This window comes from Cricetulus griseus, assembly GCF_003668045.3.
Source record: "Cricetulus griseus strain 17A/GY chromosome 1 unlocalized genomic scaffold, alternate assembly CriGri-PICRH-1.0 chr1_0, whole genome shotgun sequence".
NCBI classification, from domain to species: domain Eukaryota; kingdom Metazoa; phylum Chordata; class Mammalia; order Rodentia; family Cricetidae; genus Cricetulus; species Cricetulus griseus.
In genome coordinates, this window is record NW_023276806.1 from 112,775,818 (window position 1) to 112,793,430 (window position 17,613).

The window sequence follows — 17,613 nt, forward strand, 5'->3', positions numbered from 1 at the left end:
TTTCTAAATCTATATATGCACAGCTAAACTACAAATGGATAGTATCATAAAGCAATGAGACTGGAATTTTCTTTTTTTAAGATTTATTTTTTCATGTATTTTACATATGTAAGTGTTCTGCATTCATGCACACCAGAAGAGGGCATCAGATCCCACTATAGATGGTTATGAGCCACCACATGGTTGCTGGGAATTGAACTCAGGACCTTTGCAAGAGCAGTCAAGTGCTCTTAACTCTCCAGCCAAGACAGGAATTCTAAAAGTAAAAATGCAAAGTAATACACAACTCTTATAATATCTGTATTTGTGAACTGTTTTCATGTGACCTCGTTTTAGATACAACTACATAACTGGCTAAGAATTTACAAAATCATTCATAGTGAGCTATTAACTTCATGGCTATGTTCATTTGATTTAAAGTTAAGCCTCAAACTTTCATTTTTAAAAGGCATGAATGGTTATAACCTCACCAGTATGCTTGTTAACATACCTTGGATTCACAGAACCGACGATCAATTCCATGCTGGCATATTATTACTGACTTTGGTCTTTCCAGTTCATATTCACGACATACCACATGAAAAACAAATGTTTGCCCCCATTCTAAGAGACATGCCAGCTATAGATATAACAGATGACAATACTATTAGTATTCTAAACAAGTGTTCAGTATTCAGAAGCTTATGGATTCTAACATGACCTGAAAGAACTCAAAATTGTATAACTGCTACTTAATAAATACTGACTAGCCAATAATTTTCTATTTTGATATCATTTATAAGCTTGTTGCTTTTCATTTGTGAATGTCAACACACTGTTAAGTGAAAACCAGTTTCAACTAAAAATTCCACTTTGGCAACTTCTAAAGTAAATACTTTTTAAATCAAAAGCTACACTTTTACTTTCCTAAAGCTAACTGGATCCTCTGTACAGGCAACTGCAGAAAAAGGCACCTAAACCCCTATAATATTTAAGATTTAATTCTAAAAAAATCTAATTGTCTATGATAACACTGAGTTACAATTTTAAAAAACTAGGTACTTGGAAGATTGAAACATTTCTGACTATTTAATAGCTTAAGTGAATATAATAATTCTTCAGATAATGATGAAAAATACCTTTGTTTTTATAATTCATTAGAGTTGTTAACAATAAACACACTGAGAGATTGGTACACACATGTCATTCTAAAATACATAATTTCAGTAATTAGTCTATATGAAACTTACATTTAAAACAAAGAACACAATAAACATAAAATTATCTATGTATTAATGTAATGTGGTTCCATATAACACATGAAATGAGAAAAACACAAGTTGATGAGAACTGTTCCATAAGTAATATATTATTAAAGTTAAATTAGTTGGTCTTCCAATATTGGAGTATCTTTTCCTCCAAAAGAAATTGTGAAATTCTTGTATTAAACAGAATTACTATCAGTCAATTTTATACAGCTTAGAAAAGTAAAACTTGTCAATAACTTGTCTGTTGCTAAATTCTGAGTGTCAAGAATGGCTCCCAATAGAATGGCATTATTGGAATGCAATGAACATCAGGGTGGCATACAGTGATTCTTAAGAAGGTGGGTAAGCAAACAAAGAAGATGGCAGGAAGACAGTAGTGTAAGAATGAACCCATGGAGATAGCAGTGGGAGAACCTACCTGTGGTGCTGTGACTTTAGCAGTAAGGTTTCCAGTCTGCACATCAATCAGCCATGCATATTCTAAAGAGTCACTTCCTAAGGGAAGACCTTCTGCTGAGAACATAGCATGTGCTCTCAGCTGGAGACCTGACAAATTGATGTGCCCTTCCCTGAGTACTTCATCCACAGGTGGTCGCTGCTGAAAACAATAATAACAAGTCCAAGAAAACATACTGTAATTTCTAGTTGTTTTACCCCCTGCCCCAGACACACAGATATTAACAATAAAATTATGCTGTCTGGGAAATAAGACTTCAGAATTAACCTTGGACATTTTGTGTTCAGCTGATATGGTACAGCATCTATACACCTATGGAGCCCACTACAAGGAAAGATATTAAATCCTGAAAGTATACAGCTCTCAGGCTGGTAACTGCTGACATGAATGAAAACAATTTAACACTCTTGACAGGAAATTTAAGAGGTCAATCTTGAGGGGAGGCTAGGAATCATGATACTAAAATACTCAAACGAAGAAGGAAACTGAGAAAAGACCATATAATCAATAAGATGGGGAATGGAAGGGGGACCAAAATCCACACAGATTGTGAGGACTTTATATACTTACTACCAAAGAACATGTACTTAGAGAGAAATCTAAGATATTCAGAATTGTTTCTGAGTCTCTTAGCTAAGATTAAGTGTCTAAGACATAAAGGATATATTCTTAAACAAAGTATTCTTTGATACACTGACTTCTGAAACATTATTAAGACTACATTCAGGCCTGGATGTACTCTAGTCCAATGATAGATTGGCCTACTATATATGAAGTCCTGGGTTTGACCACTACACACAATAAAGTCTGAAAAAAAAAATCAGGATTTTCAACTTATCTGATTCATCAAAGTAAGTACTATATTCTGAATGTTATGCCTTGTATTGAATCATACCTCCTAAAAAAAAGTAGGTTCGTAACCCTGAAACCTGTGAATAGAACATTATTTGGAAAACACAATTTTTGCAGATATAATCACTTTAAAATGAGGTTGTACTAAAGTAGAGTGGACCCTAACGTGACCAGTGTTCATACAGAAAGAGAAAAATTATGACAAAAAGGTGCACAGGGAGGATGTCACTGAAAACAATAATTTGAGCAATGCATTTGAAAATTCAGAAATACCAAGAACTGCTGAGAACTCCCAGCACTTAAGAAAAGCCAGGAAGTGTCTTTGTCCAAAGTCTATAGTGATTAGTGAGCCTTGTGAGGGGTCACATTGTGAAACTTCTGATCACAAAAACATATTAAACAGTCTAAACAAATGAGGAAGAGCTATCTTACTGTAACAGAATGTGAACAAGGTAAATAGGTAAGCAAATTCCAAGAGGATGTACACAACAACATTGCCTTTGTGAAGAAATAGGAAATTCAAATAATCTGGAAAACAAAACAACAGGACTTCTACAATTCACATCTCCTTCCCATGAATTATTTTTCTAATTCTCAAATTATATTTTATAATTTCATCTCTTTATAAACTTGCTGTGCCTTAATAATATGGATTAATGTAAACCCTCATAATGAACTCTACAAAATTGTTTTTTGTATCTGGTAAAGACTTTTGTGATTGAGTAATTAATAATTAAAAGTTGAAGCATGATTTGGTAATCCACAAAAACTAGAAATTCATCTAAGAGTCTAAGAATTCACTCATAAGAGATTTTTCTCCCCTTTATTAATTTCTTCAAGTCTATAAAGAAACTGAGATTGAAGAGACCAGCTTCCCTTTTGGCAGCCATAATGGCCGAACACGTGCTTCTATGACCTTGTCCTAGACACTAGAAAGTCAGATGCCTGCCTCTGTGACAAGGAAACAATCAGAAGTTAGTCACTAGAAAGTCAGATGCCTGCCTCGTGACAAGGAACCAATCAGAAGTTAGCTGGTGGCGCTATGCTTTACGACCCTGGGTGTGCTTTACGGACAAGTGCATAGCAATGACGTAGCATAGCAACCACCCTGGGAGGGCCTATGGACCATAACAACCAGTTGACCAATCAACACAGGGCAAGCCCTCCAAGCCTGGAGGAACACCAATCCTGAGCCTGTGCGTACCCCTAGACACTCCCCTTACGCTGCCCTATAAAGATCTGTACACAGCAGCTTTGAACTGTCTTTGCTAGCCATCCGCCATAGTGGGTGGATCAAAGACCCGAGCTAACATGGGGTTAGCTCATTAAACTACAATAAAGCCTCATGCAATTTGCATCAAGCTTTCGCCTCCATTCTGTGATTGGGGTGGCCAAGGTCCTGAGCTAAGATTCTGGAAGCCTCAGCTTTCCGAGGGTCTTACAAGATGACTTTACTTTACTTTACTTTCCCATACACATACCCCAGAAATAAACCAACTGTAGTAACTCACTGATCACAGAAAAGAGTGGCAATGTTTTTATCAAATTCTATGACAAGTTAAAGCTTTATGGAAATGAGATCTCTGTGATGACCGTTCTGTCTTTTCCTTTGGTGGTGTTCACATGAACATATAATTGATAAAATGGTGCCAAAGTATGAGCACATACCAATGTACTGCCTGAGACTGTACTATAACTATGTAAGTCTTACACTATGAAAGAATTTGAGAGGGAGAATAATCACATGTGTTTTAAATTTTTATGGTACTGATTAATGGAATACATTTCCCTTCTATAAACATAGGAGAAATTCATGAACTATTTCATTCCATTTCTAAATGCAAAAGAAGTAAAACATAATTAGGATCACATAAATAGGGAATCACACAAAAGAAAAAAGATGGACTCTTCAAACAACTCTTATGTCCACATTCATACAAACCACTACAATGAAAATAAAAAACTTAACTTTAAAAAGAACTGCATATGGAAACTAACACTGTTTTGACCCCATAGTATTAATAAATCTCTTAAGTCTTTACCATGTGTCATTTTGACATTACCTGATAGTTATCACTGATAAATACATTCAGGGGTGATAGGACAAGTTGCAGCATAGTCTCCCTGAATCCTTTTTTCATTTCAAAACACAGTCGTTCCAAGAATGCTGTTGGGCACTCAGGACCATCAGTACTTCCATGCTACAGTTAAATAAAATATCACCATCAAAACACAAACTTCAAAAATAACATTTATCATGATTAAGAGAATTTGATTCTTCAAAAGGAATACCAGTGCATCTAACCAAACTAACGGTTCTGTCCCCTTTGTAACAGCATAAAAACTGTAAGTCACTAGTTGCTCCAGAGTCCTCTCTTCCCTATATAGCCCTGGTCTGAAGTCCCTGGCTTCTTAGGATATGTCAGGCCAGTCAGCTTCAACAGGCTCAAGAGCAAGCTTCAAGTGAAGCAGAACCAAACTAAATCCAAATCTACAACAGTACAACCTCCAGAGTCAAGCCTGAACCTTTTTTGGAGTGGGGGAATGGGGTGGGGGTAGGGATTCTATGCAGCCAGAATGCCCCAAACTGATTTGTAGCCTCATGATAAAAGTTAAGAATATGTAAAGTTCTAGAATATCCACTAGGTTACTACAACATCATAGCAAAATATTCTAAAGTTACAAAGCACAAGGAAGGAAGAGCTTAAGTGAAAACAAAAGAAACAACCAAAAGTAAAATCATTGATGATCAAATAATTATATAATAAAAAAAATGTAAACAGACAACCAGAAGCTTTTGAATTTAAGTTTTCTCTTATGTGGGTATACCAAAGCACAGATATATAGTTTCCTATGCTAAACAAATAACATAATTTACCCCAGATCATTTTTATATTAAACACTTACCACGGGAAGACGCCCATGAACTTTATACAAATTAACAAGTACTGTAATATCCCAGGGACGTAAGGCAAGTGGATGAATCGACTTGGCTGAACTTTCATTTTCTTTTTTGTCATTGTCCATTCCAACAGCAGTCCACCCAGAACTGGAGGATGTTGACAGTGACAAAACAGGGCTTGAAATAACCTCTTCAAAATCCATGTACATGTCATCTTCTCCAAAATAGTTCTCCTGTAAATAATTTTAAAAATAAGTTGCCATCAAAAAGGTATGCAATAAATTTTCTATAAATATTTTTAAATAAGCTATAATTAATAAGAGACATGCCTATGAGCCCTAAATTTATACAATATGCATCTCTCTAACCTGCTGTATTTAATTAAAAGCATCAGGTCTACTTCCATCTTATGAGAAAATGTATTTCCCTTAGTAAATAAATATTCTGCATCAAAATATACAATATAATAAAGCTCTTTGACAATTTACAACACTTTATATCCTCAAAGAGACCTCTGAAGGAATGAAGGGCTCAATGGTTTTCAATCTTTGCTTCTTAGAGTCATGAGACAATGCCAGAGAAATGTTTTGAGCAAAGCAGATCCATTCACTGAAAATTAATATGGCTAAGTCCGATTAGATAAATATATATTGTGCATTTCAGTTGGAATATTTATTAGAAATATTCAAAAGCTTTTTAAAACAATCTAGTTTGTTTTGTTAATGAAATGCAAAACATGCTTTGCCAACAATTATCAAATTTCTTTTCACATAGTTCATTGATTTTTATTTTATACACAAGTGTTATCTTTCTGATTTCCTTATATTTGCAAATAAAACTTACTGTCTTATGAAACAAAGTTTTGATTGACATTCTTTTTATTATCACTGCTGTTATATTGTTAAATATGAGAATCAAGTCAGTATTTTGGCATGTTTTGTATTATGGGTTACTGACAAATTTATTTTTATTTTTTTGTTTGTTTGTTTTTGTTTTGTCTTTCGAGACAGGGTTTCTCTGTGTAGCTTTGGAGCCTATCCTGGCACTCGCTCTGGAGACCAGGCTGGCCTCGAACTCACAGAGATCCGCCTGCCTCTGCCTCCTGAGTGCTGGGATTAAAGGCATGTGCCACCAACGCCCAGACAAATTTATTTTATGACTAGGTTATGAACATCATCTCACAGCACCTTTTCCTAGGAAAAGATACTCTTTAAACCCATACAAAACAGGAAGACTAAAATTAAAATCCCACTGCTATTAACTCAACCAGCACTTTTCCCTCTATTTTCTAGTATTGTCTGCCTCTAAATAATAAAGATGCAATCTAAAACCTTGATAATTGGCCTTATAAAATGGAAATATAAACAAACTGAAGCAAATAAAAAGATAGTTATATCTTAATTCCAAAATTAAATTTCATGTACATGCATGTGTACTATATGTGTGTAGTATATGAAAATAGGGTGAATGCACATGCAGAGGCCAGAGGAGGATGTCAAGTGTCTTCCTTAACTGTTCTTTTGCTTTGAGAACACAACCTTACTGAAATGCAGGATCACCATTCAACTAGGCTAGTTGGTCAATATGTTTCCTGGATCCACTTGTCTCTGACCCACAAGGCTAGTGTTACAAGCATACACAATTGCACATGGCCTTTTTATGGGTGCTCAGGATTCCACTCAGGTGCTCATGTTTGCACAGCAAGTACTTTTACCCCCTGGGCCATTTCCCCAGGCTCTACAATATGAAATTTATAAAAACCTAATGTGTTTATTGATCAAGCTCAATTCAAACCATTATTTTCCTGTTTTTAAAACACACACCATCCCAGTCTTGGAGACAGGTTCAGAAGGTATATGGCAGGCATGGAGTCCAGACAAGAATGAAGTAGATAAAAATCCTTAATGTGATTTTATTGGTAAACAATTTTCTGACCCAAACATCTGATGAGCCCCACCTTTCTACAAACCAACCAACCGTTTACCCAGTTATGACACATATGAACCACAATGACCACCAGCATGGCACAATAACTCTAAGGGTGCAGTAACGGCATACATACCTCAATGGTAACCAATAGCTCTCTAACTAGACTTAAGACCTGCTCAACAAGAGGGAAACCATGACTGGTAGTGGAAACCCAGCTAATTATTCAGTGCTGTGAAGTCATGGATATTGGAAGAGAATCTACAACCACTACTAAACCAGCACAATCTCTAACAGTCTAAACATTTGTTCTTATACTCACAGATAAGTATAGTCTTCACCCTTCACCAAGGAACTCTGGCCTTGCAACACATAGAGACCACTATAGAAAACTACAGCAGATGAAAATACAGAGTTGTGAAGCCCAGTTCCAATAAACACATCTTCAAAACACTCCCACACCTAAGATGAAGGGAACATTGAGGAAGGAGGGTAGAAATATTATAAGAACCAAAAGATCAGAGAGGGAGTCTACTGTGAGATTGTGTCTCCTAGTAATATCAGAAACACCACCTAGAAGTCTCACCAACTTGACTGCCTGCACATTAGCTAAACAAGGACAACACCAAAAAGCACACCAAAGTAGACAGAAAAAGCCCATAAGGCCTCAACCCGACAAAAAAACAACTACAGGCAACTGAGGAATGCTGAGAGCAGAAGAAACAATCTTCTCCAGGGAAGGGCAACACTGATTGGTCATATTCAAACACTGTTGCTGAGGCAGCACATAATGAGAAAACTTTAGATACAAGAGAGGGGAAAGGGGATCCACCATCCTGGAGACTGGCTGAAATCTCTCACCTGAGAGTCAGGAATGTCAGCACAATTAACATTTGCTATGAAGAGGATAGGAGGGCGTGGTCAGGGTGATGTAGGGAAGGTTTAAGAGTGAGGGATGCTTTCATCTTCGGCTTGCTGTACTTACTGCTGCCCCGCCAGCTGGCTGGATTACTCTGTAAGTAAGGCTTTACCGTTATTAAATTCCTTTGTATTTTTGCCTGGCTCCGTATTGGTAATTTCCCACATTATGCCTACATAGAAATATTCCCTGATACAGAGATATTTTAAATCAGATTGTTAAAATAGCAATGCTCTATGCTTGATGCCTAAGCATATACTGCCTTACTCATTTCCCAAAAGTAAACCTGCAATTTTATAGGCATTTCACAGACAGGACTATGAAATTCCTACAGTATTGTTCTTTGTTTGTTTGTTTGTTTGTTTGTTTGTTTCAGGAGTTTGTTTTGTTTTTATCTAAACACTCTGTACAATCCTTGTCACCTATGGTTTTGCCTTATAAACTGCAATCAGATCTAAGGCATCTCAGAAATTACCTCATGGTCTCATAGCTATTCCCTAGCAGCTCCTTAAGATGCAATTTTGGAAGCCACCTGTGAAGATTAATCATCATTTCTACCTGATGAGATTTATATATACAATGGAAATATATACCTTTGAGTTAATCTATGAGGGTATTTCCAGGAAAGTTTAACTGGGCAAAAAGACCCACCCTGAATGTTTATGAACAGGATGCAGCTCATAGCTATGCCTGTGATAATAGTAATGAGGCTATTAACATTCACAGTGGAAGGGTGGAAGTTGTTATAAGACCCTCACCTAAGAACCTGCTCCAGCCATGGTTCTGGAGGGTGCTACAGAATATAGGATGTGGCAGATTGATTAAGAGTCGGAAATATTTAGTGGTCCAGCTTTTCACAACTGAAAATGCTAGAGTTGGGACGTCACAGTAGCACGGCTAACTTTGAGATCCCCATGCTTCTGTTAAGTAATCCCAGTAAAACCACTGGTACACCAAGACAGAGCTAGATGCTTTCTTTGATCTGTTGGTGACCTCTCTATCTGGGGTCAATAGTTTCATTGTGTCTCCTTAGGAAAAGTCATTTAAGAAATTCCCATTTACTAAGATTTCAATAACTAAATCTCCAGAGTTGTAAAATTGAAAGGGAGGGGGCACTATAAAATTAGATCCATAAAACATCCTTGTCACAAGTAACTCTACTGCTATTAAATAGAATTTCTCTTTGATTATCAGAAACATTTTACATCCGACAGAAAAATAAATGGGGGATGGAGAAGTAAAACAAGATAGCAAACTCCTGAGAAAAGCAGTTTCATGGAGTTCATATAACTGATATTAGAAAGCTGCTCTAATCATAATCAGCCCTGTTAGTTATGCAATATGATCTGACAGGTTACAGCATTTATTAGAAATAATAAATTAGTAAGACTTGATGATAACTTGTGGGAGCCATTTTTAAAGTGTAATTTGAATATAAAAAGAGTAAAAATAGATCTTCTTTCCAGAAATACCCATGGAATATTATGTGAATAATCATCCTACAGATATCAATCTAGAAGTGCCATCCAACTATGCAGTTAAACAATATCAGAAGAAAAGTTATGCCAAAAAGAAGCAGTCCTGGATTTATTCTTTACTCAAGAATACAATGCACATTTACTTAAAACTTATTAATTTGGTTTACTCTGAGATAAATTAGTTTCTGTTTGTAGAATATAGCTCAAAAGAAATGTTAGCTAATTATGCTCAAATATTGAGTGATATTTCTGTTACATTAAATATATTTTTAATATATACTTTAATATCTTAAAATCTGTTCCTATATCTGTCTCTCCTTCCACTTACTCCTTTAGCCTCTATCCTTCTAACAACTATTACTTAGCAGCTGCACTAGAAGAATGCAAATAGATCCATATCTTACCACTCTGCACAAAACTCAACTCCAAATAAATCAAGGACCTCAACATAAGATCAGTTACCCTAAATCTAATAGAAGAGTAAGTAGGGTACTCATTTGCATAGGAAAAGACATTTTGAACAGGACACTGGTAGCACAGGCATTAAGATCAACAATTAATATATGGAACTTCATGAAACTGAAAAGCTTCATACAAATCGGGAGGCTATAGAATGGGAAAAGGTCTTTACCAATTATAAATATGATAGAGGCTTAGTATCTACATTATAAAGAAATAGAAAAGCTGAAAATCAAGAAAACAACTCAATTTAAAAATGGGTTACAGAACCAAAAGTTCTCACAGCATAAAACACAAACAGCTAAGAAATACCTCAAACATGTTCAACATCCTTAGCCATCAGGGATATGCAAATTAAAACTATTTAGGTTTCATCTTACAGATGTCAAAATAACCAAAATCAATAAAAACAAATGACAGCTCATGCTGGTGAGGATGTGGGATAGGGAACAACCATCCCTTGCCAGTAGGAGTGCAAATTTGTATAATCACTATGGCAATCAGCATGGTGGCTTACTCAAAAAGCTGGGAATAGATATACCTCAAGATCCAGCTATAGTATTCTTGATGCTCAAGAGTACTCAAATATACCCAAAGAGCTCAACATCCTTCTACAGACACATTTGTTCATTCATGGCCATTGCTGCTCTATTAATAAAAACAAGAAATTAGAAAAGCCTAGATATCCATAAAATGTTGAATGTATAATAAAAATGTGATAAATTTATACAGCAGAGTAATATTCAACTGTGTTTCTTGTACTCTGGTTTTTTTTGTTTCTAGTTTTGTTCATTTGTTTTTTTGAAAGAGAAAAAAAGAAAGGAAGAAATGTAGGGAGGGAGGGAAGAAAGAAAGAATATAGTATTGGGTTTACCGGGAGGTAGGCAGAATCTAGTAGTAGTTCGGGGAGAGCAAACATAGAAAAAATTATTTTAATAAAAACTTGGTCATTGGGGGGAAAAAGTCCAGTACATACATAATACCTCAACAACAATTTAAATCATCTAACTGGCTATTTCTTGAGTCCCTAATTTTCTATTATCACTGCTTAGCACATGTTTAAAATCTTTTCTTAATACCTTTATACACAAAAAGGCGTTCAGCAGAGGTCCATAGAGAGTTATCTGAGAATCTGGGGACAGCTCCATTTCTACATGAAGTTTATCAGGTGGAAGTTCTGAGGGATCAACAGGAGGGCGTGGTGAAGTAGATGGAGAAGAAACAACTCTCTCTGATGTTTTCTGGGCCGGCCTTAATACAGATAGCATTGTTTCTTCCATTTCTGACACTGAAATAAATTGATTGAGGTGGAAAGATTAGAATACCAGGAAAAAACAAAATGACTTTTTAGAAGTTCTTCAAGAAAATTATAAGAAATTTCATTATGCTTATATCAAATAATCATAATATTGTACCTGTAATATTTAACAAAAACAAACTTGGAAGACCAAAAATAAAAAAAGCAAAGAATTTGAATGACATATGGAGAGAAATGCATTAATTAGAACTTATGAAAAGCTTCTATAATACATAATGTTTTAAATCCCTAAAATAAAAATTCAGGTCACAATTAGGCATTGACTATATCTAGGCATCAAATTAAAGTTGTTTCACATACATACCTATTTAAATATGTGTGACATTTATTAAATACTCTAAGTATGAATAACTATGAAAACTGTTCTTTGATATATAACAAATTGGAAAATAAAATCATTTTAACTCTTGAATTTTTTTTCTGTACTCAGAAATGCAGCAAATTAGTTTTGATAATCCAGAAGTGCATGACAATTGTAAAATTGCATTAAAAACTCACATTTCATTCAATTATTGTCATAAATATACCATATAATATACTATACTTTGTAGTCCAACTTTACTGCTCTTACTTTGCTGGACCTTAGAGAAAATATATCTTTTTAACTCTAAAATAAACTAAGTATATTATCTATATCACAAAGTACTAATAAGGATTAAATGAGGTGATATAAGTAAGAAAACTGCTTGATACAGAGTAAATGCTCAATAAAACTATCTATAATTATTTCAAAATAGTTAAAAAGAATACAAGTTCTTATGTGTTTGAGAATGCATACCTGTCAATTTTACCTTTTGTATCTTCAGTAAGTATCAATTAAAACAGCAGCTGTTTCAAAACAAAAATGATACTCAAACACTTACATGACTGTTTTAGCTGTTCATCTGCTTTTTGAGGATAAATTGGATGCCACGTATAATTGATGGTAAGCATGACACTTGGGACAGTCCAGCATTCAACCCAACCAGCCCTTCCAAATAAACAACAAAAGATCTGTTCAGACACTTATTCTTTAGTTGTATTAAAACACTAGTTGCAGATTAAGCTTACTAATTGAAAGGAATTTCTCTACCCAGAAGCACAAAATACTCAGACCGCTATTTCATGCCCTTACTTTTCCTGAGTAATGTTGCGCCATTTTGGTTTAACTGTTTTCTGGCCACTCTGACACTCAGCAGGAATACCAGTTTCAGGAGCCATTTTATTTGGGTGACAGTTCTTTACCAGCATAAATAATGAATATTTACTAGGGTGGCAATCTGGTAGAAATAAATGAAGATCAACATCTTCTCCCTAAAAGACAATTTATAATAAAAATCAGTACATAAATATGCTAGCACACTATGTACACCAAAATTCTATTATAATCTTGAAAATAAACTGAAAATTAAATGGTAAAATTTAAATAGCACATTTCACACTGAAAATCAGATATCTGGAATAAGATTTCTAATGACTAAAATTAAATCCTTATTGAAAAGTACAAAACAGATATTACAGAAAGCAGTGCATAGTTTCCAAATAACAATAAAAAGAATATCTTCAATAGTTGTTTATGGATATTACATGATAGTCAATTTAAGAAAATCAAAACTCTAATATGGGATCAGGTAGAGTATCTTCTACAATTCCTTAACTTTTAAAATAGCTTAACTGATAAACCTTGGTTGGGTTTCATTTTTTCTTATGGGTCCTCTATTCTTTGCTTATTTCATTGCCTAGTTCCTCAGCAGACAACATAGTAGAATAGGGTGGTTAAAAGAATGTGCTGCACCCAAAGCTACATTGTCAAGGTTCAAAATCCAACTTGACAACTCACTAGCTACATGAAATTTTACATAATTTATTATTCATAGTTTCCCTTTTCAATGGGTCTAAGTAGCTCATATTCTCCAATTTGTAATCTTTCTGCTTCTGGGTCCTGAATACTACAATTACAGACATCACGCCCCAAAACATCTCAGTTTTCTAAGACACAAATGCAGGTAACTACACCAAGAAGGCTTTAGAGAACTAAATGAGTTATTATGTATATAGCATTCAGAATAGTAGTACATTTAAAAGGGGTTAATGGGAGTTAGCTGTTCCTTCTATTATTGATGTTTTTATTACCATGATTCAAATAATATATTATGATTGGTAATGACTGTCCATACCTTAATATTAGATACATGACAAAATTTCGAGCTTAGAAGTACATAATTGCTACTTTTTATAGTGAAGGCCAGGCGGTGGTGGCACATACCTTTAATCCCAGCACTTGGGAGACAGAGGCAAGCAAATTTCTCTGAGTTCAAGGCCAAACTGGTCTACAGAGTGAAGAAAAATACTTAAGGCTAATCTCTGAATTTATGGTTTATCTAGAAATCAAGTATAAGGGAGTATAAAATTTGTTTATAGTGTGTTTCAGATGGAGGGAGCTCTAACAAAAAATTAAAGAGATTAGAAATGAATTCTAAGAAATTAATTTGTAATTTTCTCAGGTCAATTTCTTGGGGCTGTTAAGGACAGAGGAACACTGACACTCAATCTACTAGTCACTGAAGGATAGTACACTCTCATGGTGGCAATGGGATAGACAAGAGCACACAGAATCTCTGGGAAATCAAGCCAACTAATAAAACTCTGGAATAAACAATGCATCCAATTATACGTACTCTTAAGGAAAATCTGGTATTGCATGTAGCTGGAACAAAGTCCGTAAAAGGCAAAGAAAAGTCAATGTTCAATGTTTCCCCACAGGCTGCCAGATATACTAGAAAAAGAAAAAGTAAATCTACTTTAATGTCAACAAGATTTAAACAGCAAAACTACATTAAATGTACACCTAAATAAAATGAACTGTATGAAAGCATAAAAATATAAAAACAATAATGAAATACCTCAGAAGATAATATAGGAAAATCAACTCCAGTTGTAAGTGAAAGAGAGAAGCAGATTCATGGATAAAGGGTTGTCATGAGATAGCCCTTTAGAAGGGCTTTAATAGGAGTTGGCGTCCTGAAGAAGGAATGCCGTAGGAGAAATACTCATCATGTATAGCACTGGGTTGAGAATGGTTATAATGGTGTAAAGATGAGCTTTCAAGGTTTCTGAGTCTTAAATTTTTAGGAGAAAGGAAACCTTTGCACCACTTACATAATTTAGCCTCACCTACCTACTGAGGAGGCAGGCACTAACAGGACAATAAATTATCGTGTATCTAGAAGGGAGCTTATTTTTTATGCAAAGGCCTGAGTACTCGATTACCATAGGCACTTATCAAATTTTTGTCTTAAGGGACAGACTGCAAAGGCACACTACCTGGTTTTTTTGGAGACAGGAAAGAAGGGAGGAAGGAAATTTATTGTATTTTAACACTTGTTTTTGTGGCACATCTTAATGAGTAGATTAATCAAACTTGTAGCATTCTTACCATTTTCCTGTTGTTTAGTGGAACAGTCAATCCAGTTATGTTGATTAGCAGCCCAAATCATTTCGAATTGATGAAACATGATTTTAAAATTCCATGTGTATGGAACAAATGAAAAAATATCTGGAGCATTATCACTAGACCAGTCTTGAATCAAATCTAAAAACAGAGAACAAAAAGTAAAATTAACTAAATGTGCACATGCACGTGTATACATTATCACGTGTGTACACACAAATACAGCATAGCTAAGCAAAAATAAATTCTTTTGTAAATTAAAAAAAAAGAATCTTTATACTTGTACTCTGGCTTCTTTGAATCCTCTTCTTATTGTGTTTATTTCTACCTATTTGTTATTTGGGAGGCATGATGGGCCTGTTATGAGTGAAAAATATCTCACTTTAATAAACTTTCTTAACAAATACAGCTAAGCATGGTGGTGAACCCCTTTAATCCTAACTCAGGAGTCCAAGGCAGATAATCTCTGTGAGGTCCAGGCCAGCCAAGGTGCATAGTGAGGCCATGCCTTAAAAACAGGGAAAAAAGGGAGATAGAGAGACGGCTCAGTGGTTAAGAGCACTGACTGCTCTTCCAGAGAACATGGGTTCAAATCCCAGCACCCACATGGCAGTTTAAAACTGTCTTTAACTCTGGTTACAAGTGATTTGACACTTTCACACCAATGTGCATAAAATATAGTTAAATAAATAAACAGATAAATAAAAAGAAAAAAGGAAAGAAACACCACTAATTTCAAATACAAATGAACATTTTTCATATTTGTTAATGAAATAAATATCTACTGAGTGTCTATTGTATGGCAGCCTCTGTTCTAGACTCTGGGAATGCAATGAAATAAACAAATGCAGTCATCTTAAAAGTTAAAAACAATCATCCATGCTTATGTGCTATGCTTGAATTGTTCCTTTTTAAAAGTGTTTTATTAAGTTTTATTTATTATTACTATTGTGGGTGATGTAGGTGTCAGGCCATAAGCATGCCACAGTGCACATACGAGAATAAGTTTGTGGAGTCAGTTTTCCCCTCTCACCGTTACATAGGTTACAAGGGTCAAACTCAGATTTCCAGAATTACACAGCAAGTAACTTTATGCGCGGAACTATTGTGCTGGTCCCTATTTGCTACTTTTAAATTTGTGTTTCTACATGTAGTCTGTTTCTATTATCTTACTTTTCTTTTACACTTTAAGAAGAAAAGGCTCTATTTATGATAATACTAACTTTGGTGTAAAGTAGTTCCCAGAACTTTTTCCTTCTGTCTTCCTATCATTTGTATGGATTGTATAGTCAGCAACATGTTTGAGTAACAGTTATATTCTGAAAGGTGTCAAATTCATCATTTTATACTTACAGTTCATAGAAGCCTGGTGCCATGTAGGTAAAATTAGATGTGCATGTTTGACTTTGATATCAGACCACAATAACTTTAAGTTTTGGCTTTATTTTATTAGCAATATAATTTTGAAAATATACTTGTACTATTACTTTCTCCTTTACAAAATAAAAACAATTTTCCCAACATTTTAGAAGAACTGAGATAATTTGTGTGACATTTTAACAACTAAATAGCACCAAGTAAGTATTCCATAGAATGCATTTATCATTGAGGATACTCTAAGGAAATTTACAAATAAAACCTAAATATTTAATGTCATTTTGTTTTTAAAGAGGATCTTTAAACTGAAAAAATATGAGTTTGAGTCATTAAAGAAAGCAGTCATAAATGTACTGTTTAAGTTCACTTAAAAATAGCTGCCATCTACATATTAAAGAGATAAAATCCTGACTTATTAAATGGCAATCTTAAATGTAATTGATTTCACCAATAAGATGTAAATAAATGATATATGACAATTAACCTTTCCTTTTAATAGAAAAGGGAAATTTTGGCATATCAAATTTACTTTAAATACACCTTTATTTCATTTAAAAATTAAAGGAAATGATTATACCAAAATGATTAAAAAATAAAGGAAATGATTATACCAAAATTACAGATGCAAACATCTGTTTACAAACTTTATTGTGGCTGGTATACATGTAAACGTTGACACTTCCACCCCCACTCCCAAACAGTTATCTTGTTCCCTGTTATACAAAGGTAGACATTGTCCTCAAAAACAGAATTATGCAGGGAAAACATTTGAGAAGATACTTATACTTCAGTTCTAAATCACAGCCTCCTGAAGGAGCCTGACTCTATTCCTTTTTTCAGGTTTTATTCCTTCAAAATTCATCCCTGAAAGTAATCAATTTCACAATAAAATTCATCATTTTCCAGGCTGACTTCATTTTTCTCCTTAATAAATTCAGTTTATTAATCTTTTATTTAAACTGAAAACAATCTTTATTTTACATACCAATCCCAGTTCCCTCTCCTTCCTGTCGTCCCACTCCCCACCCCACCATCTCCCCATCCCACCCCCCACATCCACTCCTCAGAGAGGGTGAGGCCTGCCATGGGGAATTATCAAAGTTAGTCACATCATTTGTGTCAGGATCGAGCGCCCCCCCCCCCCCTGTATCTAGGCTGAGAGAGTATCCCTCCATAGGGAATAGGCTCCAAAAAGCCAGTGAATGCACTAAGGATAAATACTGGTCTTACTGCCAATGGCTTCATAGA

At 34.8% G+C, this 17,613-nt stretch overlaps 1 protein-coding gene across 11 annotated transcripts in view; it reads right to left on the reverse strand.

Moving 5' to 3' along the window:
- LOC100752965 (KIAA1109 ortholog) overlaps positions 1-17,613 on the reverse strand; it is a 197,168-nt gene that overhangs the window by 130,979 nt on the left and 48,576 nt on the right. For 10 of the 11 annotated variants that reach the window (XR_004771991.1, XR_004771990.1, XM_035451567.1 and 7 more), the window contains 9 exons: positions 14,974-15,129; positions 14,216-14,313; positions 12,673-12,851; positions 12,422-12,528; positions 11,320-11,528; positions 5,464-5,691; positions 4,620-4,757; positions 1,666-1,845; positions 491-619 (listed from right to left, as the gene is read on the reverse strand). Coding sequence is in view for 9 of the 11 variants with exons in the window: in XM_035451567.1 (XP_035307458.1) it covers positions 491-619; positions 1,666-1,845; positions 4,620-4,757; positions 5,464-5,691; positions 11,320-11,528; positions 12,422-12,528; positions 12,673-12,851; positions 14,216-14,313; positions 14,974-15,129 (1,424 nt within the window). In the remaining 2 variants the exon portion in view is untranslated. The remainder of the gene's footprint in view (positions 1-490; positions 620-1,665; positions 1,846-4,619; positions 4,758-5,463; positions 5,692-11,319; positions 11,529-12,421; positions 12,529-12,672; positions 12,852-14,215; positions 14,314-14,973; positions 15,130-17,613) is intronic. The other variant, XM_035451565.1, reaches the window with a different exon arrangement.